The sequence below is a fragment of the Pungitius pungitius genome, chromosome 20 (genome assembly GCF_949316345.1).
Source record: "Pungitius pungitius chromosome 20, fPunPun2.1, whole genome shotgun sequence".
Taxonomy (NCBI): Eukaryota; Metazoa; Chordata; class Actinopteri; order Perciformes; family Gasterosteidae; genus Pungitius; species Pungitius pungitius.
In genome coordinates this window covers 10,127,306-10,150,735 of record NC_084919.1, presented here as the reverse complement: position 1 = coordinate 10,150,735, position 23,430 = coordinate 10,127,306, and the positions used below count along the sequence as shown (strand labels likewise).

Sequence of the window (23,430 nt, the reverse complement as noted above, 5' to 3'; positions counted from 1 at the left end):
TGACAGACAACACACCACAAGAGTTTATTCCGACATACAAACACAGATGTGGGAATTTGTCTAATTAGCTCTCATACTGTTCATTGCAAAAGAACATTTGTAGAATATTTATTGTAGAAAATGTATAAATGCACTACAGAAACATAGAAATGTGATTAAGGCCTAGCATGCTCTTTGACTTCATGTGCAGTGTTCTTTCGATGCTCACTAAACAATTCAAAAGGGGTGTCAGGTGACATTCAAATGACAACATAGAAAGGACCCATTTTCCATCCTGATGACACACTCCTGACCTGGTCGATATTTGGCCCTCCTGAAATGGAGGAAGATGGATATTAATCTGTTTACACAGGCTATAATTTGTGAATCACACACACACACACACAAATAAATCCAGCAAAACCCCAAACGTGGTATGGACCCTTTCCCATTACCCAAGACATTAAACATCTGATCAATAGAGTTATCACGGGGATAAGGTGGGGAACAGGTCGCTGTTTTCCAAGGGGAGGGGAAGGGGACTCGGTACAGTAACCGCAGACGCTGCTAAAACCCGATGCCCCTTTAAACCGCGCAGTGACGTCACGGTATGGAGGGGGGGGGGGGTCGGCAGAAGGCACGGGCAGCAGCGAGAGAAGGGAGAGAGCGGAACGTACCCAGGGTAAAGGATGCCCGGGACAATGGCACCGGTCCATTCCCTCCCCCGCCTCCTTTCCTCCGCATCGTGATGAACGCCGCCGGGGCGGCCGCCCGCAGGATGCCGTCGGCGGCCCGGCGGGGCGGAGGCTGGGCAGCCCGCTGCCAGGCGCTGCTGTTCGGCGTGTCGGCGCTGGTCATCGTGGCCGAACGGACCGCTCGTAAGTGGGCACAGAATTCCTGTATTTGAACGAATCGAAAAGAGGCAGCGGGGCTGCTGCGCGCGTGAGAGCGCGTGTGCGTGCGCGTGTGCGTGTGGAGAATTCTCGTTGGCTTTGATGAATGAGAAATGTGTCGCTCAGCCGTTCCGCGCTTCGTTTCGCCGTGTCACAGCCATTGCATTGAATGTTTCACGCACAGCTATGTAACATTAGATTTGACCTCCAGGGGTCATTCAGCAGAGTCACGCAGCCGCAGAAAAAGGGTTGCCCTTGAGTCGCAGAAATAAGGGTCCGCCGTTCGATTTAACACATACGAGAAAAACACAATATTATTCATTAAAATGTCAATAATACTTATTTTATCGTTATTTCTACTAAATTTCCATCAATGCACGTCTAAAGCACCGTGGAAACCAGGTGTGATGATTCCCTGACTCAGCAGATCAATAAGGGCAAGGGCAGGACGCGAGGGGATGTGTACACAATGTGACTTTGCCTCCGGCAGGTAGATAAAAACAAATACAACTATGCTGCTTCTTGGAACGGGGTCAGTGCTGCACTGAAGTTATTAAATGTTCATTTTATGAGATGTTATTTTTTCTGAAAATGTCATTAAAGACAAATAATTGCACGTTGTGTTAGAGTCTGGTTTTGTCCCCGGGGAGTTTGTGTCTCATTGGTTATCCAGAACAGCCTGTTCTTAAATTAAGGAGAAATTCACCTGAGCAAGCTGTGTGTACTCTTTAATTTCCCAAGGTAAAAACACAGGATGTTTCATTAAAATTATGAATCAGACTGCACTTAATCATTCAAAAACATTAAGATCTCACTTGATATGGAAACGAAAAGTATTCACTCATATCTGTATATCTGTATGTGTTTTTCTTTCTGTGCGTTAGTCATCTACTGTATTGGGTTTTACCTTTGGAACGAGGAGACGCAGTGGGCGGGCATCACTCTCGGCCTTTTTCTACCGGGAACCGCAGTTCAGCTGCTAAGTATGAAATGGTACTACGACGACGGCGATGACAGGCGCTGCTACCTCTCCGTCATACACATACTGCACTTGGGCATCTTCAAAAGGTAAGGTCTTTGCAACTCCAGATGTTTTCCAAAATGTACCCTCATTGCAAACACATAATATATTGTGTGCCAACGTAGAAGAGACAAAGCCATCAATGCGTTGCAAAAAAACTACTAGTTCTATAAATAGTCATTGAAACCTCTAACAGAAGGTTACTGTGTGTCACCTCGCTGGTATCTGCCTCTGTCTCCCTCTTGGGGCAGGTTTTGGGACTGCACGAGGTCCGTGTTGCGCATGCAGGACTCGGTGGCCGAGCTGGGAGCCGCTGTCATGCAGCAGGCAGACGTGGCTGCTCTTTGGTTGCTGGAGGCCCTCGTCCTCACGCTGCCCCAGAGCCTGCTGCAGGCTCATGTGGTGGTGTCCACTGATGTGGGCATCATGTCCCCAGGTAACTTATTGGCTCAACGACTTGTCTTTTGGCATGCCAGTCAGGGCCGGGTCTAGACAGGCATGTATGAGGGGGCAGCCACAAATCTTGTGGGGGCATTGTGCTTAGTTTATGTGCTTAGTAGATTTAGTTTGAGGGGGCACAACATTTATTTGAGGGGGCCAGGCCCCCTCTTGCCCCTGCCTAGACCCGGCCCTGATGCCAGTTGTTGTAGTTTTTTTCATAGCTTCTCCTTCTGTTTACCTCCTCAGTGGCCTATTGCTGTGGTCTGTGTGTGCTGTCTATTTCCTGGGCCTTGGTGCTGTACAGCCGAGCCTGCTGTCTGATACGACCGGGCCACCTGGCCATGCCTCCGGCGGCCCTGCTGTGCCAGCTGGTGTGGAGGGCTGGCATGCTGGGGGCGAGGGTGACTTGCCTCATGTTTTTCGCCAGGGTCTTTAACTGGTGGGTCTGTGGAGTAGCAGGTAAGCAGCCGGCTTCATTGTGTTTTTGTGCAGCCAACGCTGCAAAATTTACAGTAAAATGATCTCCGTATAGCGACCGAGTACACAAATGCAAATAGAGCTCAACCCAGGTAGACATTCCTCTTAGTTCATACTTAAGGTAACGAGGGATATAAGTATCCCCAGCATGTCCTCCTGGTGAACCTTTCCACTTGCTTCTCTGTATCAGTTGGATACCCTGCATATGGATTACCAATGGCTGTGTCTGCGTTGCCCTCTAGGTTTCCACTGGCTCACCGCCTCCTTCTGGCTGGTGTCCCAGCAGCCAGACATCTGCACCGGCCCCTGGTGTTGGCGCGCCTTCAATGGCGTCATGGGGCTGGTCCACGTCTTCCTCTTCCTCAACGTTAAGGACGGACCCTCGCGCTTTCGCATGGCCATTTTCTACGCGGTAAGATACAAACTTTTCGCTGTGTTGGATTCTGTTCAGGCCTTACGTACAGCTGCAGACAGTTTTCAAAGTCACCTTCACCTGCGCGCGTGCTTGGCTCACGTCGACGTAGAGCTGACGGATGGTGCTGACCAACTCTCCTCCCCTTTCAGTTCATGCTGGTGGAGAACGCCACTCTGCTGCTGGCCGCCTCCGACTTCCTCAGCGAAGCATCGTGGGACAGCATGACGCTTCCCGCCACCGTGCTGTGTAGCTTCCTCCTCGGTGAGTCACTTCTTTATTTGCCCTCCCTTTGCTGTGGAGCAGATTTGTCTGATATGTTTTGGGGTTCAGTGCGTAGCATAGCGGCAAAGTGGATTGAAGCAATAAGGTACGAGGGGCTGCACTTTATTGTCCGCTGCGCATTGGGCCTAACAACACCCTCGAACAGTTACATTATTGAAGATAAAGTACCTATCTACCTATTGCTTATATAACACGGTTACCAGCAAAATTACAAAGGGTAAGTAAATAGCTGCCTTTCAGCACAAGATAGTTGCCGCCACCAAACGTTTTCAGTGTAGAGGAAAAATAGTCCCTGTACGTGCATGTAAACAGCATTGGGTCCCGCTCCATCTCATTCATTCACATCGCTCATGACGTCCACCTTAATTGTCCGATTACAAAAGCTCACATTGCCTCAAAATGATCATTTGTGGGATTTTCGGCGCTAAGAGCTAAAATGTAAAAAATACTAATGATTGCGCAAAATCTAACGTGTTTCCCCCCCCCGACTCGCTCTCAAACAATCAGAACGCTGGATTTCATTTACCCGTGAAATATTAAAAGTGATAATCATTAAGTAAAAATATAAATGCAAACAGTAAAACTCAAATCAACTTTTTCCTGTCCCCCCCCCCCCCCCCCGCTCCGCAGGCGCGACCTCTCTCGTCCTCTACTACAGGTTCCTCCACCCCAAGTCAACGGAGATCTCCCAGGGTACCAACCACGACCACATGGGCAGCACGTGCATGGAACGAGAGGAGTCCTCGTTCTCCTTCGGGGACAAAAGTCTGCCGGCCGCCTCGGTTCAAAACCACGGCAGCTTCTCGCTCTCGGGTGTGGCTGGTTCTCTGCTGGAGCACCCGGGAACCTGCGGGGGGGGGCGAGCCAACGGCTCCTGTCCCTGCTACCACCACCACTGGCTCCTGATCCGGCTGGCCCTGAAAACGGGAGACCTGGGGAAGATCAACGCGGCGTACGGGGCCGGCGGAGCGGCGGCCATACTGGATATGGAGGAGTACCGCCAGCACTTTAAGAGCAACGAGGGCATGACCATCACGGCGGGGGGCAGCTGCGAGGGGGTCTCCGCGTCCGAGTCGCAGGGGAAAGGCCCGGCACCTCTCTCGGACTGCAAAGACGAGTTCCAGAGTGTGAGCGAGCCCACGTCCGGCGACAACCAAGAGGAGGAGGAGGAGGACGACAGCCTGGAGATGGAGAGCCCGATGGAGTCGCCCACGTCGGACTTCAAGCGGAGCTCGCCGGAGGGCAAGTCCGTGTTCGGAGACAGCCCGGAGCCGTACTTCTGTCCCACCGAGTCGAGTTCCACCCTGTACTTCAGCGCTGACCCCCAGTCCCCCAGCAGTGCCAGCACCACCCGCTTGGACCGGGACACGGGGGGTCTGGAACTGTGGGTCCCCCTCAACTCGATTCCCAGCGACCCGGCCCTTCACAGAGACGTCCGCGGGCTCATGGGCCGGGTGGGGCCACGCTGCACCTCCGCTCCGAAATTGGACTCCGGAGCGCTGCACTCTGCGGCCACCGTCCCTCATCTCACTGGCCCCAGGAGGCAGCTCATAATGTCGCGGAGGGATGAAGAGGACATCTTCTAGGTCTCCTTGGACGGAATCCAGGGAACGAGGCACACCAGCTTTTTGGAAGGCGGCTTCTCCAATCCGTCTATATATATATATATATATTTAGTAGGTTGTGGGGCACAGCATTCTTAACCGTTTTGGTATCGTGCTAAACGTACCTGCATTCGCCTCAAACCACAAAAAAACGTTTTTTTAAAGCTTATTGCTTTTTGCCAATTGCTGGACACGCAGAAAGCTGAAAACTTCAGCACTGTTTTCATCAGACATCAACGAGGGAGTTAAAGGTGAAACGGTAGTACGCGGAGCTGTGTCACACCGTCTACCCGACGAGACATTTTATACTCTTTTGGTAGGTAGCGAGCAAACTTGGGGCCTCAAGAATTAAACTGTGAAACAAAGGGAACAGTGGTCCCGCCGTATGGAGGAAGTAGCCATGAGTTGTATCAACAAACGCGCTTGGAAGTGTGCAGCTGTTTATAGAATCTTGAACAATTCAAATATTATATACCGAAGCTGCTGTTGTTCATGTTAATAATTGCCAGCGGTTATGCGACTAGGGAAACTATTCCTAGATCAAAAGGGGGACACGTTTGTGACTGACCTCTTAATCTTTACCATCTCAGCACAAGTCCGAGCTTTGTTGGCTTCTTAAGAGCACAGGTATCTTCCGTACCAAATGTTTATTGCTGTGATTTTTTTCATATTCCCATATTAAGAAACAAATGCCCGGTCCCTTCAGGGAATAATAAACTGTATTTTTCGTATAATCAATCGTTTGAGCAGGACTAGTTGAGTCCACCTGGTAAAAACTGTGTTTGATGTTTTATCTTTATTTACATGTTGATCATGGAATTGCTAAGATGTTGTTTGGATTTACAATTTGTTGGGAAAATAATTCTCAGGCACTGACTTTAAAGCCTTTCAAATGTGTAGTGTAAGACATTGAAAAGATGCAAATGGGGTTCTTGTAGTGACTTTTTTATGTGCTCTATATCAGTGGTTCTCAACTGGTCTGGCTCCGGGACCCACCATCACCCCTTAATGACAAGCCCAAATCGAGGAACATTCTCAACATCTCAAATTTATTCAAAATCAAGTTCATGAGCTGAATTTTACATTCAGGATGTTTAATTATCCTAAAAACCCAATGTCTCCCCCATATCAGAATGGTTTGACCTAACCTGGCACAAGCTGCTGAAAACATGGACGGACGAGCCTGCAAAAAACCGACACTCCGCTGCATTAAAAAAAGTCCCTTCAAAATAAAATCACACGATGAATTTCTTTTTCTAATTTTTATTTTCCCATGCGGGTCGCGACCCACCAGTTGAGAATCACTGCTCCATATGATGCTTTTTCTAGGGCACACATGCATTTTGCTCATTACTGCTCTGAAAAGGGGTGAAATCCACAGACAAAGCAGTGAGATGATGCTGGGTTTTCTCTTGCTCCAGACTGCCTTTATGAAATTTTGAAATGTAAAGTGAAAGGCCACTGGTGGCTTAAGATAAGCAATAAATAACCGGCATATTGGGGTGACAAATGTTTGTTATTGTTTTAATGTTGGTATTTAAGTTGTCAAAGTAATCCTTCTTTTGAGTTAAAACGGTACGAGCATTTAGGAACCAGTGGATCACAAAGTATTCAGTAGTTTTGCTTCAGTAAAATCACCAAATCGATGTTACAAGTGAAGATCATTCATGCTTAATCTTAGCATGGCCCATTTTGGAATAGCGTATATTATAGTTTGGGATTATATTTAGTGATCCTTTAATGTGAGCGTTACTTAAATGTCGCTGCTGCCATAGGTGAAGCTAATTTCTGGGTAGCCGAATACATTTTCATAATTCATTATTTGATATCGAATTTGTATTAAAGAAAAATTGAGTAATTGCAAAGTATTAAAATGGTAAACATTAAATAAATAGTGGTAGTAGCTTAAAATAGTACCAAAGTGTGCACAGCGCTTAACTATGACTGTACTTATCGAGAAAGGTATTTATGTCACTGGCCCTTTAAGAAGTCGCGCATGCGTGAACCAGTGAGAAAGTTAACTCCTGAACTTCGTAGTCAGAAAAATTCAGATTTATAAAATAGCAGGGAAAACCGCATTGAGTTGACATGGCATTTCGCCGGAGAAACAAGAGTTACCCTTTCTTCAGCCAGGAGTTCTTAATTCAAAACCACGCCGACATCGTGTTCAGTCTGGTGATTTTGGTTTTGATTGGATTGATGTTTGAGGTGAGCTGAACTCCCGATTCTCCGTCTTCCCTCGTCGCGCTCAGCTGTTTTAAGGTGGCAGGTCCGCTGCTCGTGCAGAGATGGGACTCTGGCGCACGGCGGAAACCTCTCTTGGGTCGAAGTGATCTTCTTCTGCTTTGTAAAAATGGTCTCGTTTGACTGCATCTCCGCTTTCCTCCGGGGCCATCGGGTCCGCCGACATTGTGGCTTATGCTTGCTGCCGTTTTTTCGTTTGACAAGTTTTATGAACAATTAATGTCTCTCTACTCTCATTCAAAGTACCGGTGACCGTAAGGTTTAACACGTAGTCGAGTAGGAACAGCTGTAAACAGTACGGAATAAACACTTTTATTGCTTGTTAAACTGCGATATGTTCAAAGTTGTCGGTATTTTGCCTCCTTACTACTTTTTAGTTAAGTTAAATTCAAAAGGAGTTCAATACACCGGGATAGGACTTAAAGTTCATCGGACATGTGGGTTCTCATGTAGTGTAACATGTATCTTATTCGTCTCCTAAAAAGGTACGTTTTACCGCTTTTTAAAAAATCGCTGTCCTGTTCTAGTTTCCAGCAAACACGGAGCTCTGCAACATTTCGATCGCAACAAATGGTGATTTCCCGCAGGGAGTCCAGCTGAGAACGCGACAAAACGCACCTTTCAGCTTTCAAAATAAAAGCGCCGCCGCGGCTCGGAATGCGATTCAGCAGACGTCGAAGAGCGGGGGCTTTTATTTCTAAAATTGTCAGCGGAAGTGGTGTGACTATCCGTCGCGTGCTTTACAGTGATAGTTAACTGCCACGTCTCAATCTTTTTTTTTTTTTTTTTTTGAGCCGTTGCCGCTCGGTGTCCGCGGGGCTCATCGGCTCCTCGGACCTCTCCGTCCCGAAGGGATTCCCCACTGACTTCCTCCAGTGCAGAGTTTCAACCCGGAACCCTGGTTTTGAGATCACACGTGAGGCATAAAATAAGCAGGGGATTTCCTTCATTTCCTTTTTTCTTCTATCCCCTGGTCGGAAAAAGAGAACCACCATGCTGGATCTAGTTTTTGAATGTGACAGTCTGACGCCCACTGCAGCCCTCGGCTTGCAAGGAATGACTGGTGACTGGATTGTTGCGCCCTTGCAATGACGACTCCCCTGCTCATTATGTAGTTAAGTCATAACCACACAGAAAAGAGGTGGCTTCAGGCAGAACGTCCTATATGTCCCACCGTGTCCCCCCAACCCAATGCTGTGCCCCCCCCCCAGAGAAATATGAAGTTGGTGAATGGGATCGGAAAGGCCTCTGAGACACATGGCGTTCTGTGATTGTTAACACCATTGGTCCATTTTCTTCCTCAATTATGTATCAATCAAAATGTGCATTCATTTTTTGATTTTCTAGCTTCTAAAGTGTGGGCACTTGTAATTTGTTTGTAATTAAAATCACTTGTAAGCTTTTTGGGGTTGTTGGTTGTGAAAACGGGCAATACTAAAAAAAAAAAAAGTGAGAAAATGTGATTCACTTTTCGCTTCCCTTTTTAAAGTAGACTACAGCTAAAAAGGTGGAGAAACTTGCCTGTTATGGAATAATTTGGCACGCTTTTTTTTAGTAAACAGACGGATTTCCTTCAACTCCAAAAAGGGGAAGGATTGACTTGACTGACACTCGGATTCTCTTATCGCCCAACACGCACGCGGACACCTGCCACAAACCCCCCACACTGTACATGCATGATGATACCCTGCGGACTGTCCTGTTGATGTTCTACCAAATATGCCGCTAATTCCCATCTCATCCAATTGAGCAGACGACAGCCAAGACGGCCATACTCTTCATTCAGCCGCAGCACAACGTCACCACGCTGTCAGCAGGTACGCACTGCACTCCTGCAGTTCTTTTTAAACACTAAACTTCATTCACAGTCTCCCATTACTTTCACTCCTGCTGTTCCTGCCCGTAACAACATTATATTACCACTGTGGAATTGAGCGTTTTAAAAAATGAGCTTACGTTGCTCCCGGAAGTTTAACACACCTCCACTGAAAGCGTGCAATGTGCTCCTCCCATGTGTGCTTAGAGGGCGAGGTGACGTTCTACCATTACGGATGGAAGGACTCTGCCACCATCCTCTTCTATTCCTTCATCGCCATCATCCTCCACGCGGTCGTGCAGGAGTATCTCCTGGATGTGAGTGTCGCCGTGGCCTAATGCATCGCACACACGGAGGTCCCTCCGTATGCTGTCGGAGTGATGGAGCAGGGCAAGAGAAGCACAGCAAACCACCGATTTCTAGGAGGTTTCTTGTGAACTGGAAATCCGTGAGATAAATGCAGAGTTTAAACCCAAGTACATTCATTATAGCGTTATAACTGGAAAGCTTGCATGCATATTTGTTTAAATAGTTACTTACATTTGGTGAAATTAATGACGGCCAGTGTTCTAACGCAACGCTGCCTTTATAATTCCTTTTTCTAAGTTGTTAAATGATGACTCCTTTTTAAATTGGATGTTCACAGATGAAAGGGTCCCATTTTCTTTGCAGTCAATCCACCTAAATCTTATTGTTCATTTTAAGAGCATCCTGTGGATGAACGTATTCAAATATTTGAAGATACGGTACCAGTCAAAACGTGGCATTTAGACTAAATTAGAGCGGCTGACATTGCTCCAGTTCTCTAATGGATAATGTTGTGAAGAGGGCGAGAGTAGACTGAAGGTAAGGCCCTTGTGTCATTGTTTAGAAATAGGCCAGCGAGAAGGAACGAGGTATTATTCTAGCACCGCCCCCACGATTAGACAAAGTAGAGGAGGGTTTTCGGGCGGCAGACATAAATAGCATCTGTTGTCTTTTCTTGTCCTAGTTTCTTTTACTGTTACTCACGCATTCTTCCGTCATCCGGTCGCCCATTGTGACGGGGATCCAGTGGCATCTCACACGATCCCTTGCGTTGTTCTGCGTTGCAGAAAGTGAACCGGCGTCTCCACCTCTCCAAGAGCAAGAATACCAAGTTTAACGAGTCGGGTCAGCTGTGCGTGTTTCACTTGGTGTCCAGCGTGTGGAGCTTGTACATCGTCATAACAGTGAGTGAGATTATTCTACTTATACTACTTAAGAAGTTTGCTACCACGGTTAACTTGTGTATTTCACACACGTGCATGAGTGGATACGTACGTACGTGAATCAGGAATATGCAAATCGTACACACACTAATGAAAGACTATCTAAAGTGTTCTTTTCTTTGATTTCTGCACACAGGAAGGATATCTCTTTCATCTCAGCAGTCTATGGGAGAACTACCCCCATCTTCACCTCAGGTATGAGTGCTGCAACACGTGCTGTTTTAGGGTTTATTTATAAAAAATACAAATGGTTTTGAAAGACGATAATTTATTTCTACCTCTGTGTCAGTTGTACAATTCGATAACCGCTTAAAAGCTCGATTTTGACTTGGCCCCTCGGCAATAGTGCTCAATTGTGTTACATTTCATTGTAAAGAGTACTGCCACAGAGTCGGTTGCCTGATGAGGTCTCATTATTCTCCAGTTTGGGCTGAAAAATATTTTAAAACGGGAATTAAAAATAAATAATTCAACCGTTTAAAATGGGGACATTTCCGTTGGGTTCCTCCGCTGAGTCTGCTCTTAAACAGTCACATCGTCATGGGAGCATAATCAAACCAGCAATGAGGATTAGTCCTCTTGCCCTGCTTCCTCTTCTCTTACTTCCCTTCTGCCTACATGTGCTTTCAGGTTTCAGGTGAAGTTTTTCTACCTCACTCAGCTGGCCTACTGGCTCCATGCGTTGCCGGAGCTCTACTTCCAGAAAGTGCGCAAGGTTAGTAAGTAGGCCGTGTGTGTGTGTCTGTGTGTGTCCATCTTTTGTGAGCACCCATTTCACAATCCTCTCTTCTTCAAATAGTTTCGTGGGGTTTTGTATTTAATTAGTTGCGATGCTGGGAATGCAGTGTCGACGGGTGTCCTCTTAAAGACACAACTACAGGAATGAGTGTTTTTGTTTTGCATAGAACCGCAGAGCGTGACTAGGAAAAAAAAAAAAAAAAGCTCAAGTACAATATCACTTGCAAATGAAGGCTGTTTGTTTCCCCTTCAGGAGGAGATTTCTCGTCAGCTCCAGTACATCTGCCTGTACCTGCTGCACATCGCCGCAGCGTATCTGTTAAAGTAAGCACCCAGCAGAAGGAGCTTTTTCTTTTTGAGAACCTTCAATGTCAGAGGGAAGAGTGAGAAGAGACTCCCCGGAAAGTGCAGTTTAAGGTTAAAACTCGTAGGATTTCTCTGCACTACTCGACTCGGTGGTTCCGCTTCGCGGCTGTTTGTGTTCCAGAGATGACTGTACGGGGCTCTAGAAACCCGCACAGATGTTCACCACTGGATGATCTTCTTTGCCAAACTCATTTATAACCTGCTTTATTTTTTGGTTCAGCTTAAGTCGTTTGGGTCTGGTGCTGCTCTTCCTCCAGTATGTCTCCGAACTGGGCTTTCACATCGCCAGACTCTTCTACTTCACTGATGAGAACCATCAGAAAATGTCAGTACCCTCTCTCTCTTTAGTGGTTTGTCTTCTTTTTTTTTTTTAATGATCAGCCTTTCTTCGCTATGACTTGACCCTTTTTTACAGATTAATTGATCTATTGCTTTGACAAATAGTTCAATCGTTTGTTTGTTTTCTTTCAGGTTCGACCTGTGGGCAATCGGCTATGTGTTTACACGGATGGTCACTCTGACCCTGATGTTCCTGGCTGTCGGCTTCGGTTTGGCTCGTAGTGAGAACCAGGGCCTGGACTTGGAGATGGGCAACTTCAACACTGTACTGATAAGGTAACAACATCTCTGCATAATGAACTCGTTTGTGGCCCTGTTATTAAAAACGTGTCCTATGTTGCATTTACAGTTCCATAACTTATTTCCATACATTGTTATCACACTTTATTATAAATATTCAATGTCAAAAGTGACAAAAGTACAATACATAACTCAAAACACAAAGATCTAGCAGATTACTGGCACACACGGTGCAAATGTGGCAACTTCACCAAACTAGACTGTGGTTCCCTTGTCGTCAATGGCAACCGTAACTTTCAAAGCCTGAGAAATGTTGTTCGGACCTGACCTCTGACCTCCGGCAATGTCCGGTCTATTCCCCCCCCCCCTCCCAAAATAAGCACACAATCGCACTAATCTTCTGGCCTTGGGGCTCCTGCAGGATGACCGTTCTGCTGCTGGTATGTTTCACCCAATCGTGGCTCCTCTGGAAGTTCATCCGCTTCCAGCTGAGACGCTGGAGGGAGTCCAGACTCGAACAGGCGCTCCGCAAGAAGGCCGCCGCCAAGCAACCCCTACGGCCACTGAAGAGAGACTCGCGTGAGTAACGACACGCAGTAGCTGCTTCGTTGATTTTGTCCTGATGGCATTGAACGCTTGCTACTTGGTAGAGATCCTGACCTCTCCCTTCTGTCTCCCTCCTGCAAGTCGGTCAGCACGAAAACGGAGTTCTTAAAGCCGAGAATGGAGCCTCTCCTCGGAGCAAAAAACTCAAATCCCCCTAAAGATCGGACACCTCGTGGCCTGAACAGTGACCTTAGCCGCCCCCCCCCCCCCCCCCCCGACACCCGGCCAAGGTTGGTCGTCGCCACCACGGGAAAGTTGACAATGGCCTGAGATGTTACGAGGACTCGAGTCGCTTACAGACTGAATGCTGGAAAATGAAATCAAAGGAAATCCCTTGAGCACAACAGACATTTTACTCCCTTCATCATATCAGTATTTTATTTCTTTGTTATACGCCGCATGCTACGCCACGGATAAGCAGCACCATTGTTTGCAGAATGATTCAAATGTAAAGTGAAGACCGTATGTAGCACACACACGTGATTGTGTGGATGCATGTCCTCATGCGTAAGTACTGTATTGGTTGTAGTGTCGTCTGAGGTCGCAGCCATTCTCAGTTCGCCACATTGAATTGGCTTTGCTTTTTTTTTTTTGTCTGGACCATTGGAGCAGAAACACGTGATATTGTATGATAAAAGCTTACTGTATGCTGGACTTAACATTATGCGTTCACCATGTCGGGAAAAGGCATTTTGGACAATTAATAGAGTGGCCACATGGGCAACTCCCAGTGAATAATGTCCGTTTAAAATGCTAAATCCATCACAGGTTGCTCAATGATTAAGCATGTATGTTGGATTTCACAAACACCATTCCATTTTTTTTCTTAATTACTATATTAAATGATGCAATTTTCAGAAATATTGTGAGTTAAATCATTTTTCTACATTTTCCTTTTAAGTTAGTTGCTAATGTATGACGTGTTGAGTCCTCTGCTGGTTTCATATGGATGGAACATCGTACGTGGGCGCCGATAAATAACCTTTCCCTGACTTTGTCTATTTACCATTTTACGAGCTTGCAGACCACTTGGGATGTGCCGCATAGAAGAAGGGCATCGGCACACAATCGATGACTTTCCAGGCGCTTCAGATTCCGTCAAACAAATGACATTTTCTGCAGCTGTTGTTTCGCTTTCAATCTGCTCGCCCGGATGCAACGGCACACTGAGGATGAAGAGGGTAAGAAAAGGGCCATTCTGTCTGTTTACCGGGAAACACTTTTATTATGTTCGGAAACCAACAATCTGACAGGGCTTTCCTTGGATCCCGTGGTCTGAATTATTGGGGGAGAGGTCTGTCAAAGCAATCCAACCTTCCGTGACATCACAACGACGGCTCTGCTGCCACGTGGTCGCCGCCTGTGAAGAACGGGAGCATTTACAGAATTGCTCAAAATGCTGTGGATTGGCTGAGCTGACGGCTCGTACCCTTCGGGTCAGCTGGCTGGCTCTTTGCCGTCCCCAGCTTCTGGCGCAAGGAATCGAGGGTCTGAAGAGGGATCCGACTCGCATTGGACTCCAGGTACTTCAGCACATTGTGGTCGGCTTCGGTCAACACGAAGCGGTGGCTGAAAACTAACAGCCAAGAGAGAGTTATGGATATGGTGAGAGAATTGCCTTTTACTGGAAGAATTTAGTTTTTTTTTCCAATTAAAAGAAATGATTCCTTCCATAAACCGATAGAGAGTCTGAATGTTACCCTCCACAGTGGCTCCAATTGCAAAGTCTGCAGGTGAGTAGAAGTCCGGGTCGTCTACCGTGGAGCCTGGCTTGGGAATGCGCTTTTTCTTCAGGAATTTTCCTCCAATGATCCCGCGAGTGGGCTTTTCAAAAATACTTAGCGTGTCATCGGACAGGAAGTAGGACAGTATGAAACGGCGATTCTCGTCTCCGGGGTTCTGGGAGTCCTGGAATGTCGGTGACACGGGGCGACTTAAGCTCACGCAGTTTCTTTTTTTTTTTTTTTTTCTTCAAAGAATTGGGGTATTGGTGAATGCCGAGAATTTGGTGGAACAAGCATTTTCTCTCTCACGATGACTCACCAGCCTGGCCCTGTAGCACAAAACCTTGTGTTCGTTTTCCAGCATTTTTAAAACGTTCTTTTTGGGAGGTGCAGGAATTAACGAAAAACAGTTCTGAAGTGAGTCTTCAGGTGAGCCAAAGCCATTGTAGGGTGGAGCCTCCTGTGGACAGATTAGAGCCACAGACAGAGCAGTACAACAAAACGATCTAGTCAGTCAACACAGTCAACAAATGTACGATAAAGAAACCTGAAATATGAACCCAATTCTGTAGAGTGACTTATCCGCAGGTAACAAGAAGTGAAGAGTTGGAAAACACACTTCCACTTCATACCTTCCTCCTCTGCTGAAGCGGGTCGTTTTTCTTTGGTACCTCGAAGGGTTTCATTTCGAGGTCCGGGTGATTCTTTCGGTAATACTCTTTAGTGAAACCATCACAGTCGCGAAGCAGGAAGCGGCGGCCCAGCAGCGTTATCGACTGTCCCACCCGGAAGTCCCTGGGGGAGTAGTACTCCTCCACCTCGGCGGTTGAAACCTCCAGCACGCAGCTGGGGAAGGTCCCTGATGTGGAGATACGAGTAGGACATCTATTTTTAGGTTGCGGTTTTGTCTGCACCAACAGCCCATGGACACATTTATGACCACACTCAATCACAGATGATGCCATATGATGGGAATTGTGTCCACGTGATGCAAGTTTTAATATCAGAGATTTTTTTTCTTTTTAAGGCATTCACTCTGATCATGTGACTGGATACAAAAAACACCAATGCACTGCGTCAGATCCATTGTACACAAAGCTCAAGAGAAAAAACGCAGGCACAACAAGGGTGGCAACTCACCAGACGCTTCGGTTTTCTTGGGCAACTTCAGCCTGCGCATCAAGGCAGGGAAGGGAAATCGGCCGCAGTTGCGTTCGTAGACCTCATTGATCTCCACCGTGTCGTCCACCAGGTGATACTGGATGGTGACGGGCCTGGTCTCCCCGTTCGGACCGTCGGTGTCGTCCCACAGGGCAAAGAAACGCAGCACCTGACCGAGAAGACGTTTAGAAGCTTTCATTTGAGTTGTGATGTCAAATGCAAAATACCAACCCCAAATCTCAGTGGTTTATTGCAGAGCTGATCTTGGGGTTGACTTTGCTCTAGTAAATTAAACAAAGCAAGTTAGTAAGCTAAATTCAGTTAAAACTGGCTTCACATTTACTCCACCTTGCGATCCATCGTCAGAAACTGGTGCATTTTGTCGGATCCCGAGGCAGTGGTGAAGGAAGGCCGCGGGTTTTTCCTCCGCTCGCTGTACGGATCCACAGGCATCGGTTCAGGCTCGTTCAGAGCAATGCCCTCGCTTTCCAGGAATTCCTTCATATGATGAACGAGACACAGGATGTGCACACATCCATTTCTTTGGACATGCATGATATGAAACATGCAAGATGTGAAATTTGCATAATGCACTTGGCGGAGGATTCGTTTACCTTGGTGAAAGCGTCGCACTGTGTGACGTGGTACGTGACCCCGTACACCTCCAAGTCCATGCCGATGTTGAGGTCTTTCCAATGGTAGTGCTCTCCACGTTCATTCTTGGGCAGCCGCTGCCGTTTGACCCGTTTCCCCTGAGGTAATGCAGAATTCTCCACTACGGGCTCCAGGATGCACACGCTGTTATCCTCGAGGTAGTAGTGGATGACCACGGGACGCACGCGCAGCTCCTCTTCCGGGGAGAACAGGATGTTTTCCTGGAAGTATGCATAGTAGCGCAGCACCTACAAGACATGGGGGTTGTACAACAAAACAAGGAATTCATTGGAAGAAAATGAATAAATAAACGATGATGAATAAATAATGCATGGAAAAACGTATGGTACCTTTTTGTCAAGGGCCACGTGGGCTGGGATGAAGTCTTCGACTATGCCCTGGTCGGAGGAGCCATAAGTAACGTCCGGTGCCTCAAAAGACAACTCACTGATCTGCTGCTGGATCAGCTGTTCAGATAAAAGAGGATCCTGTCCGATCCCAACGGTGGGACGAGGGGCCAGAGCATAGCCTCTGCTATACGTCAGTGTCTGGGGACGATGGAAGGCTGACTTCTGCAGGGAATTATATATAAATATAGTATCTGTATCCGTATATATCAAATCAACCACTCAAAGTCTGTAAACTATTAAACTATTTTAAAAGTCATCCGTTCACTGTATTTATAGTGCCCCCCCCCAACCCATCCCCATACAAAATACACAATTCAAATAATTCTTCAATTGAAAATAATTTCGTTATTAGCAGTTCTAATGATGGATTATAAATGCTGTTTTAATGTGAACAAATCTCCTTCAAACAGCTGGATTTATTCAAGTTTCTGGCCGGAACTACATTTGTCGAGATCACGTGTGACAACACGATCACGTTCTAATTTCCCTTATATTAGTCCGCCGCTCGCGTGCGTCCCGTAACATCTAAAGTTAAGTCAGATGGTCGGGCTGCTTCTCATCATTCTACAGAGTGCAATGTTATTTATACTTACAATCCGCACTTAATCAGCCAGATGCCTGAACGTGTTTGTCGTTGCCATGGCAACAAGTGTCAACCGATGTTCGCCTATAGCCTAGTTTTAGCGAAGGTGGCCATAATATTACAATTGGGCATTTCTTACTAAATCACTTACACCTACCAACATTTCCTTATACTCTAAAGGACCTTCATGCATTGCCACACGTTGTTAAATTACAAAAAACAAAGGAATCAGACGAAAGACCTCTCAAACCAAGCTCAGGCACGTGAGCTTTCCAAATGAGATAAAACACAGAACCGGGCTCGGTGGTTTAACCTCACCGTTACATCCAGGAAGGTGTATCCCGGGAGAAGCGGCAGTCCGTGCCCGCGGTTCCAAGACATGAGGCCCGGTGGAGGAGAGCTGCGCCCCGGGCCGGAGAGAGGAGGAGAGGAGGAGAGGAGGCGCAGCACCGGAGGGGGGGGGGGGGGGGGGGGGGATCCGCCACTACTACTTCCTGTGAAGTCCGACCTGAAAGCTGCTCGAAGCTTTATTAATGGTCATCCACAAGCTGAAGGAGGATTGGAGGGTGATGACTCGAGCGTCGTTAATCCCGATGGCCGTGGTGCATTCAAATGGACAGTAGCTAGTCATTAGTTTAAGTTTTATTGAAGCATTCCTTACTAAAAATACATCTTAAAGTGTTTTTGACACACTTGTCAAATTATGTTAAATTATAAGTTATATCAGAAATTAATCTGCAATAGCCATAAAAGAAATATGATAAATGGCATACTTTAATTTGTATTTACACAAAGTGAATATCTCCAAATGTTCCACCAGGGGGCGATCAACACCAAGAAATCTGAATGATCTCACGATGGTGGCCTTACTGTACAGTGTGTCAACTCTGTCTCTAATTTCAGAAGAAAATTTGCACAATTGAAATATTAAACAGAACAGTGGGCACGTTATTTCGAAGACAGTTTATTCCAAACACAGAGGTCATGTTTTGGTCTCACTACCAGCTATCAGCACATCGTGACCCCATCCATTTCTTTTAAAATAAAAACTATATAGAGTGGCAGTCTTTATGTGGATGACCCTAATGTGTGTACTTTCAATTAAACTCTCAGTCAGGAAAATACCAAGCTTTTTTGAAAACTATAATTATTTCCATGCTTGAATCCAAGGCAGAACGAACAGAGCTGGATTCACGATAGCTTATTTTAACAAACTGGCAACATGATTTTAGAGACGCAGGTTGCATGTCCTCTGTGAACCTTTTGTCGGTGCTGGTTCCTTCTCCAGATGGCCACGAGCAGCGATGACCCCCCGAGCATCTGGTTCAGCCCTGGCGTCTTAGAAATAAGGGCACGGTTCACACAACACCCGAAATGTCGCTAAAAAATATTTCTAGCAAATTCACTGGTACAAAAATGGCCTATTCTGGTTCCGTACATTTACATGTGGGGACAGCAGCACGCGCATAGCGTGTTGTGGATGCTCCGCTTCAGCGAAGCAACAGTAAGATGAGTTTGGGATTATCCAATTAATAAATCATTTGACAAGTTGTTTGATTACACACTCTGCAATCTTCACAACAGTGACTTAATAGCTAGAAAAGGCACCGCCCTGTAGAAATAAACCTACTGTATCAAAAATAAAGTTAAATCACAAAACCTCTTTGAGGCTGAATATATATATATATATATATAGATAGATATATGTATGGTATTTCTAATTCTTTTCTTTAAATGCCGACATTATCTGTTTAAATGGGCCTTAAAACCCCTTCCTAGAAGCAAATACAGCAACCAAACACAGAAACACTAGGATTGCATCCCTGAGGTGCCAGACAACCTTTGCCAAGTATAAAAAAAGAAATCTCACGATAAACCATACTTGAAAACAAAAATACACAACATCAATAAACTATTAAATATTATAAAATAGATTTCATAGAGGGTTGAGATGATTTCCCCAAAAATATATTTTGGTTTTTTAAAGTTCCAAAGGCAGCGTGGTTATTCACTGTGGAAAGATTGTCTTACGTTATCCCATAGTACCCTTCTTTCTACCCCCCCCCCCCCCCCCCCCACCCACCCTCTGTAAAGTCCACACTTAAATACTGGAGGGTGCTGGTCTTCTGCAGGTCACTCGCGCTCCGTGTCAAACAGAACCACCCGGGACCTCGCCGTAGTGTAGTTTCCTACAGGCCTGTGTGTGTGTGTGTGTGTGTGTGTGTGTGTCTAAGGCAGCCCACCCATAAATCCACACTTCAAAATGGGGTGGGGGGGGGAGGGGCGCTGAGGTCAGGGCCGAGGCACCGCAGCCCTTTCACCTCTGGTCTTTCCCGGTAAGAACGTCTTGAACGCACCACGCTGGGCCGGGAGCTCCTTTCTCCTACGGAACGGGGCGGGTGGGGGGGCGGGGGCGGGGGTGCAACTTTTCTGTCCCAGGTCGGCTACACCCTTCGACCTTTTCTCTCCCGACGCGGGTTCGAGTCCACAGTCTGACCGCGTCTCCTCCCCCTCCCCCCCCCCCCCCATGTCCGCCCCCAATGAACGCTGCTTCCTCTGGAGGTCCTCAGTAGTACCTGTTGAGGCTGCGCGTCCCGGGGATGTCGGGCTGCCCGTTCATCCAGATCTCCCGGATGATCCGCTCCCGCTCCTCCAGCCGCTGCGCCCGCTCCAGCTCCTCCGCCGACGTGAACACGTTCATGTTGAGCGTGCGCTCGAACCGCCGGTGGCGGCGCGCCGACAGGTCCGACGTGGTCTCCCAGTCCGAGTCCGAGTCGCCGGAGTCGGAGGAGGACTCGGCGGGGCGCGCCCGCTTCTTGGCGGGGGGCCGCCGGCGCGGCTGGCAGTCGGTGCGGCAGGAGATCTGGACCACCAGGGCGAAGAGGGTGAGGAAGAGGCCCAGGCACACGCCGCAGACGAAGAAGAGCGCGGCGCGCTCCGGGTGGGCTGTTTGAGGGGCGAGAAGCTGCCATCAGAACTTTTGAGAGGATCAAGCATCATTTGGTTCAATCTAATGCTGTTTTCGGGCTTGACTAGTGGCTCGCAGCTCCTTCACAGCTCGTCCAGATTGTAGTAGACAATGTGCTGTTACTACTACTACTACTACTACTAGTACTACTACTTGTTACTATTCAGCTCACACTGGCAGCATCCTCCACGCCGTCACACAATTACTCAGCCACACGCTGAGGTTTATTTCAGGTCATTAAACATGAACATTCACCACATGGACATACCTTCCAGTCCCAGGAAAAATAAAGAGGGCTGTTTTTTTTTTTAACCCCAAAGTTGGCGCACTGCACATGAAACATCTTAAGTCCCAGCTCTGCTGTCCCTGTGGTGGGATTCCATGTGAAGAGAGGTTACGTGTCACTCTCCCCCTACCTGATATGTAATTGTAGGCTGCCAGTGCGTTGCTGATGAGGGCCATGTGGCCGCTGGAGGTGGAGTTGATGATGGGATTCATGCCCGGGGGCGACGGTGGACTTTTTCCTCCACTTCCTCCTCCTCCTCCTCCTCCTCCTCCTCCTCCTCCTTCTGCTTCTGAAAACCTCTCCTCGTCGGGGTTAGTCTCCCGGATCTTCTTTCTATCTGCAAAAGCAGAAACATTCAGTTGAACAACGCGACGTAGACTGCGTTCTGAGGGGGGAGGTCATTCATGTCCACTCTTTATATAGACACAGATGTTTAGGCCTACGCTCTGAGGTGGAGGATTGTGAGCTCAGTTTCAGTAAAGTCGGGGTGTATTGTCTCTGAGGCAGTGTGACTACAGCATTCGGACCCCTGAGTCATCTCCAATCTGCCAGCGGTCTCCGATTCCAAGAATCCGATTAAAGACGCGTGACGCACAAACAGACTCTTAAGAGTCCTGTGATTCAGAAGATAACACCACGTCCGCTTCTGTCAAACTCATTCTGACTCAGGCCTTTCAGAGAACGGTTTCACGTTGGCAACATTTTAAAAAAAACGTTCCCCAAAATCCGAGAAAACTATTCATAGACGAGAGCAACAGCTTCTTTCTGTGTTTACACGCGGAGTCGAGCTCAGCAGAGTGGTTCGGTTTGATCTGCTAGATTTAAACAAATTTAGGTTAGATGTGTCACTAATGTAGATTTAGCTCTATGAATAAGCAATAATCCACTGGAAAGAAAAAACAGCCCCCCTACTTCAAGCAGCCAAAATAAACCAAAGCGTTCAGCAGCCGAAGGCTCAAGTCTTTGTGCATATTCAAAGGTTTCTTTGTCACTACAGGTCTGCTTTGTCAAAGTGACACACACACACACACACACACACACACACACACACAAACACACACACACACACACACACAGCTCACTGAGGAGGTAAATGTTTTGGTGGTGCACATCGGCCAACATTCAACCAACAGACATTGAGTAACAAATGTACAAATTGGAAAAATTGTCAATGTAAAAAAATCGATAAACACAGGACTTCACTGATAGAACATTCCAGTAAAAAGAAAACACCACCGGGGCCAAATGCTCTCTGGATATTGTAGAAACACCACAGAGACCAGATACTGAGACAATAAAACCAACCTATTTTACCTTTTTAACCGGTGGTTTCAATTTCTACAATATGGTCCTGTACTTTTCTATCTGACACAAATAACAAAAAAATACAGAAAAATAGATCATTTCCATTTCATGTGATGTTACTTCCATTACAAATTTGTCTTGTATAACTCCCCCAATACAAATACATACACGGGGGAACACATGAAAAGAGATGTGGACCTAATGAATGCCGACGCAGCAACATGTCGTTGAGGCAGAAAGATCCAATCTTTCCACAAACAAAGAGGTATGAGACGATCCGGCTACCAATATTTACAGTTTAAGGTTCTGCGCTCCACCTTCGTACCTTTCATGGCCTGTCGCTGCACGAGCAGGTTTTTCTGGATGAGCCTTTGAGTGCAGAGTTTGAATCCGCTATTGAGGAGGGGAAGCCATGCAGGCTTCAGGAGCTGCCAGCTCCCTCTCTCTCTCCCTCCCTCCCTCCCTCGGCTCCTCATCCATCTGTCTACCCTCCTAATCAGCACGGTGCCTCTAGCGGAGCAGAGGAATTAGCGTGCTGGACGCCGGCCGCCATCCCTCCTGAATAAAGCTTTGTTTGAACTTTCCTTCCTCGGTGCCGTTTTTCTCTTTCACTTCATTGTCTTGTCCCTTTTTTTGTAAAGCAGTATTTTATATATATATATATATATTTTTATAAAGACAAATAATCCCAAATGCGCCAAAAACCGACTGCTGTGGTTGGCTGCATGTGGAAAACATTTGAAGCCGTGTGGCTTTCAAATAAACATACAGATATCCACCTGATTTGAGAGCTGAGGTCCCCTGATGCCCCCGGAGGCCTCAGGGGCTGTTTAGTGTTAACTGCTCTCCACGGGAGGCGGCGAGTGTGTGTGTGTGCGTGCGTGCGTGTCTGTGTGTGTGCGTGTGCGGGAGTGAAAGGGCGAACTCGTTCCTCACTTTGCTCACCTGGCACGACGTCGGGGCCTCTGACTGAGCTGCCCTCCGGAGGGCCGTCTCCCACTATGTTGGGGTCATGGGCGCTGGGCGGAGGCGGGTACGCCGGCGGTCGGGCTCCCTGCTCCTGGAGCAACTTCTTCGGGACTTCAAAGAAAAAGGAACGGCCGAGCGAAAGAGGGGATTTTAGGAGGAAAAAAGGGACACAGAGAAATGTAATTAGGTGATGTCTAAATTTAAATCAATAAAGCAGTCATTTATTTTTCATTTCCGCATAGAGCCCAAAACCAAAACAATAACCAATGTGTTCTGCCTAAATATGTTTACATTAGATACATCAGAACATGCAGTCTGTAAATGTTAAATAAACTCGCATTGACTGAAGGCGAGGAGACCTTCACCTCCCAGGTGTGCACACAGCTGTATTGTCCGTACTTCATTGATGGTACGGAGGAGGAGCAATGAATGAGACTATGGATGGCCGCGATTCACACACACACACACACACACACACACACACACACACACACATACACACACACACACACACTCCTTACGACACCCCCCCCCCCCCTCTCTGCCCCCTTCACCCATCCCCATTCTTCACAGAGCCTGCGCTCGGTTTCCCTCCACAGACACAAACCCCACAATGCAGTGGGCCGTGCATTCCTGGCTGCTCACATGTGGACGTCGGG

The 23,430-nt window shown here is 47.1% G+C and overlaps 4 protein-coding genes across 6 annotated transcripts in view; 2 read left to right on the top strand and 2 right to left on the bottom strand.

The window, feature by feature from the left end:
* The first annotated feature begins 615 nt into the window (after nucleotides 1–615).
* xkr5a (XK related 5a) lies at nucleotides 616–6,622 on the top strand. The gene is made up of 7 exons (XM_037449985.2): nucleotides 616–857; nucleotides 1,757–1,940; nucleotides 2,145–2,329; nucleotides 2,581–2,793; nucleotides 3,054–3,223; nucleotides 3,376–3,487; nucleotides 4,139–6,622. Exons 1-7 carry the CDS (start codon nucleotides 728–730, stop codon nucleotides 5,092–5,094), a joined length of 1,950 nt encoding a protein of 649 aa, XP_037305882.2. The 5' UTR covers nucleotides 616–727; the 3' UTR covers nucleotides 5,095–6,622.
* A 136-nt stretch (nucleotides 6,623–6,758) lies between these two features.
* tram2 (translocation associated membrane protein 2) lies at nucleotides 6,759–13,566 on the top strand. Its single transcript, XM_037449930.2, has 11 exons — nucleotides 6,759–7,320; nucleotides 9,110–9,173; nucleotides 9,380–9,489; nucleotides 10,267–10,383; nucleotides 10,559–10,617; nucleotides 11,053–11,137; nucleotides 11,414–11,484; nucleotides 11,747–11,851; nucleotides 11,998–12,141; nucleotides 12,527–12,684; nucleotides 12,793–13,566. Exons 1-11 carry the CDS (start codon nucleotides 7,201–7,203, stop codon nucleotides 12,867–12,869), a joined length of 1,110 nt encoding a protein of 369 aa, XP_037305827.1. The 5' UTR covers nucleotides 6,759–7,200; the 3' UTR covers nucleotides 12,870–13,566.
* efhc1 (EF-hand domain (C-terminal) containing 1) lies at nucleotides 13,283–17,646 on the bottom strand. The gene is made up of 10 exons (XM_037449929.2): nucleotides 17,562–17,646; nucleotides 16,601–16,822; nucleotides 16,211–16,498; nucleotides 15,945–16,094; nucleotides 15,576–15,765; nucleotides 15,068–15,294; nucleotides 14,755–14,895; nucleotides 14,412–14,619; nucleotides 14,141–14,287; nucleotides 13,283–14,071 (listed from the first exon to the last, which is right to left on the bottom strand). The coding sequence occupies exons 1-10, from the start codon at nucleotides 17,622–17,624 to the stop codon at nucleotides 14,037–14,039; spliced, it is 1,671 nt and encodes a 556-aa protein (XP_037305826.2). The 5' UTR covers nucleotides 17,625–17,646; the 3' UTR covers nucleotides 13,283–14,036.
* Nucleotides 17,647–19,311: 1,665 nt separating this feature from the next.
* The window catches only part of LOC119194525 (protein eva-1 homolog A), a 58,901-nt gene continuing 54,782 nt past the window's right edge, over nucleotides 19,312–23,430 (bottom strand). For 2 of the 3 annotated variants that reach the window (XM_062559709.1, XM_037448612.2), the window contains 3 exons: nucleotides 22,739–22,882; nucleotides 20,628–20,834; nucleotides 19,312–20,189 (listed from right to left, as the gene is read on the bottom strand). In XM_062559709.1, coding sequence (XP_062415693.1) covers nucleotides 19,810–20,189; nucleotides 20,628–20,834; nucleotides 22,739–22,882 — 731 coding nt within the window. In that variant the 3' untranslated portion in view covers nucleotides 19,312–19,809. The remainder of the gene's footprint in view (nucleotides 20,190–20,627; nucleotides 20,835–22,738; nucleotides 22,883–23,430) is intronic. The other variant, XM_037448611.2, reaches the window with a different exon arrangement.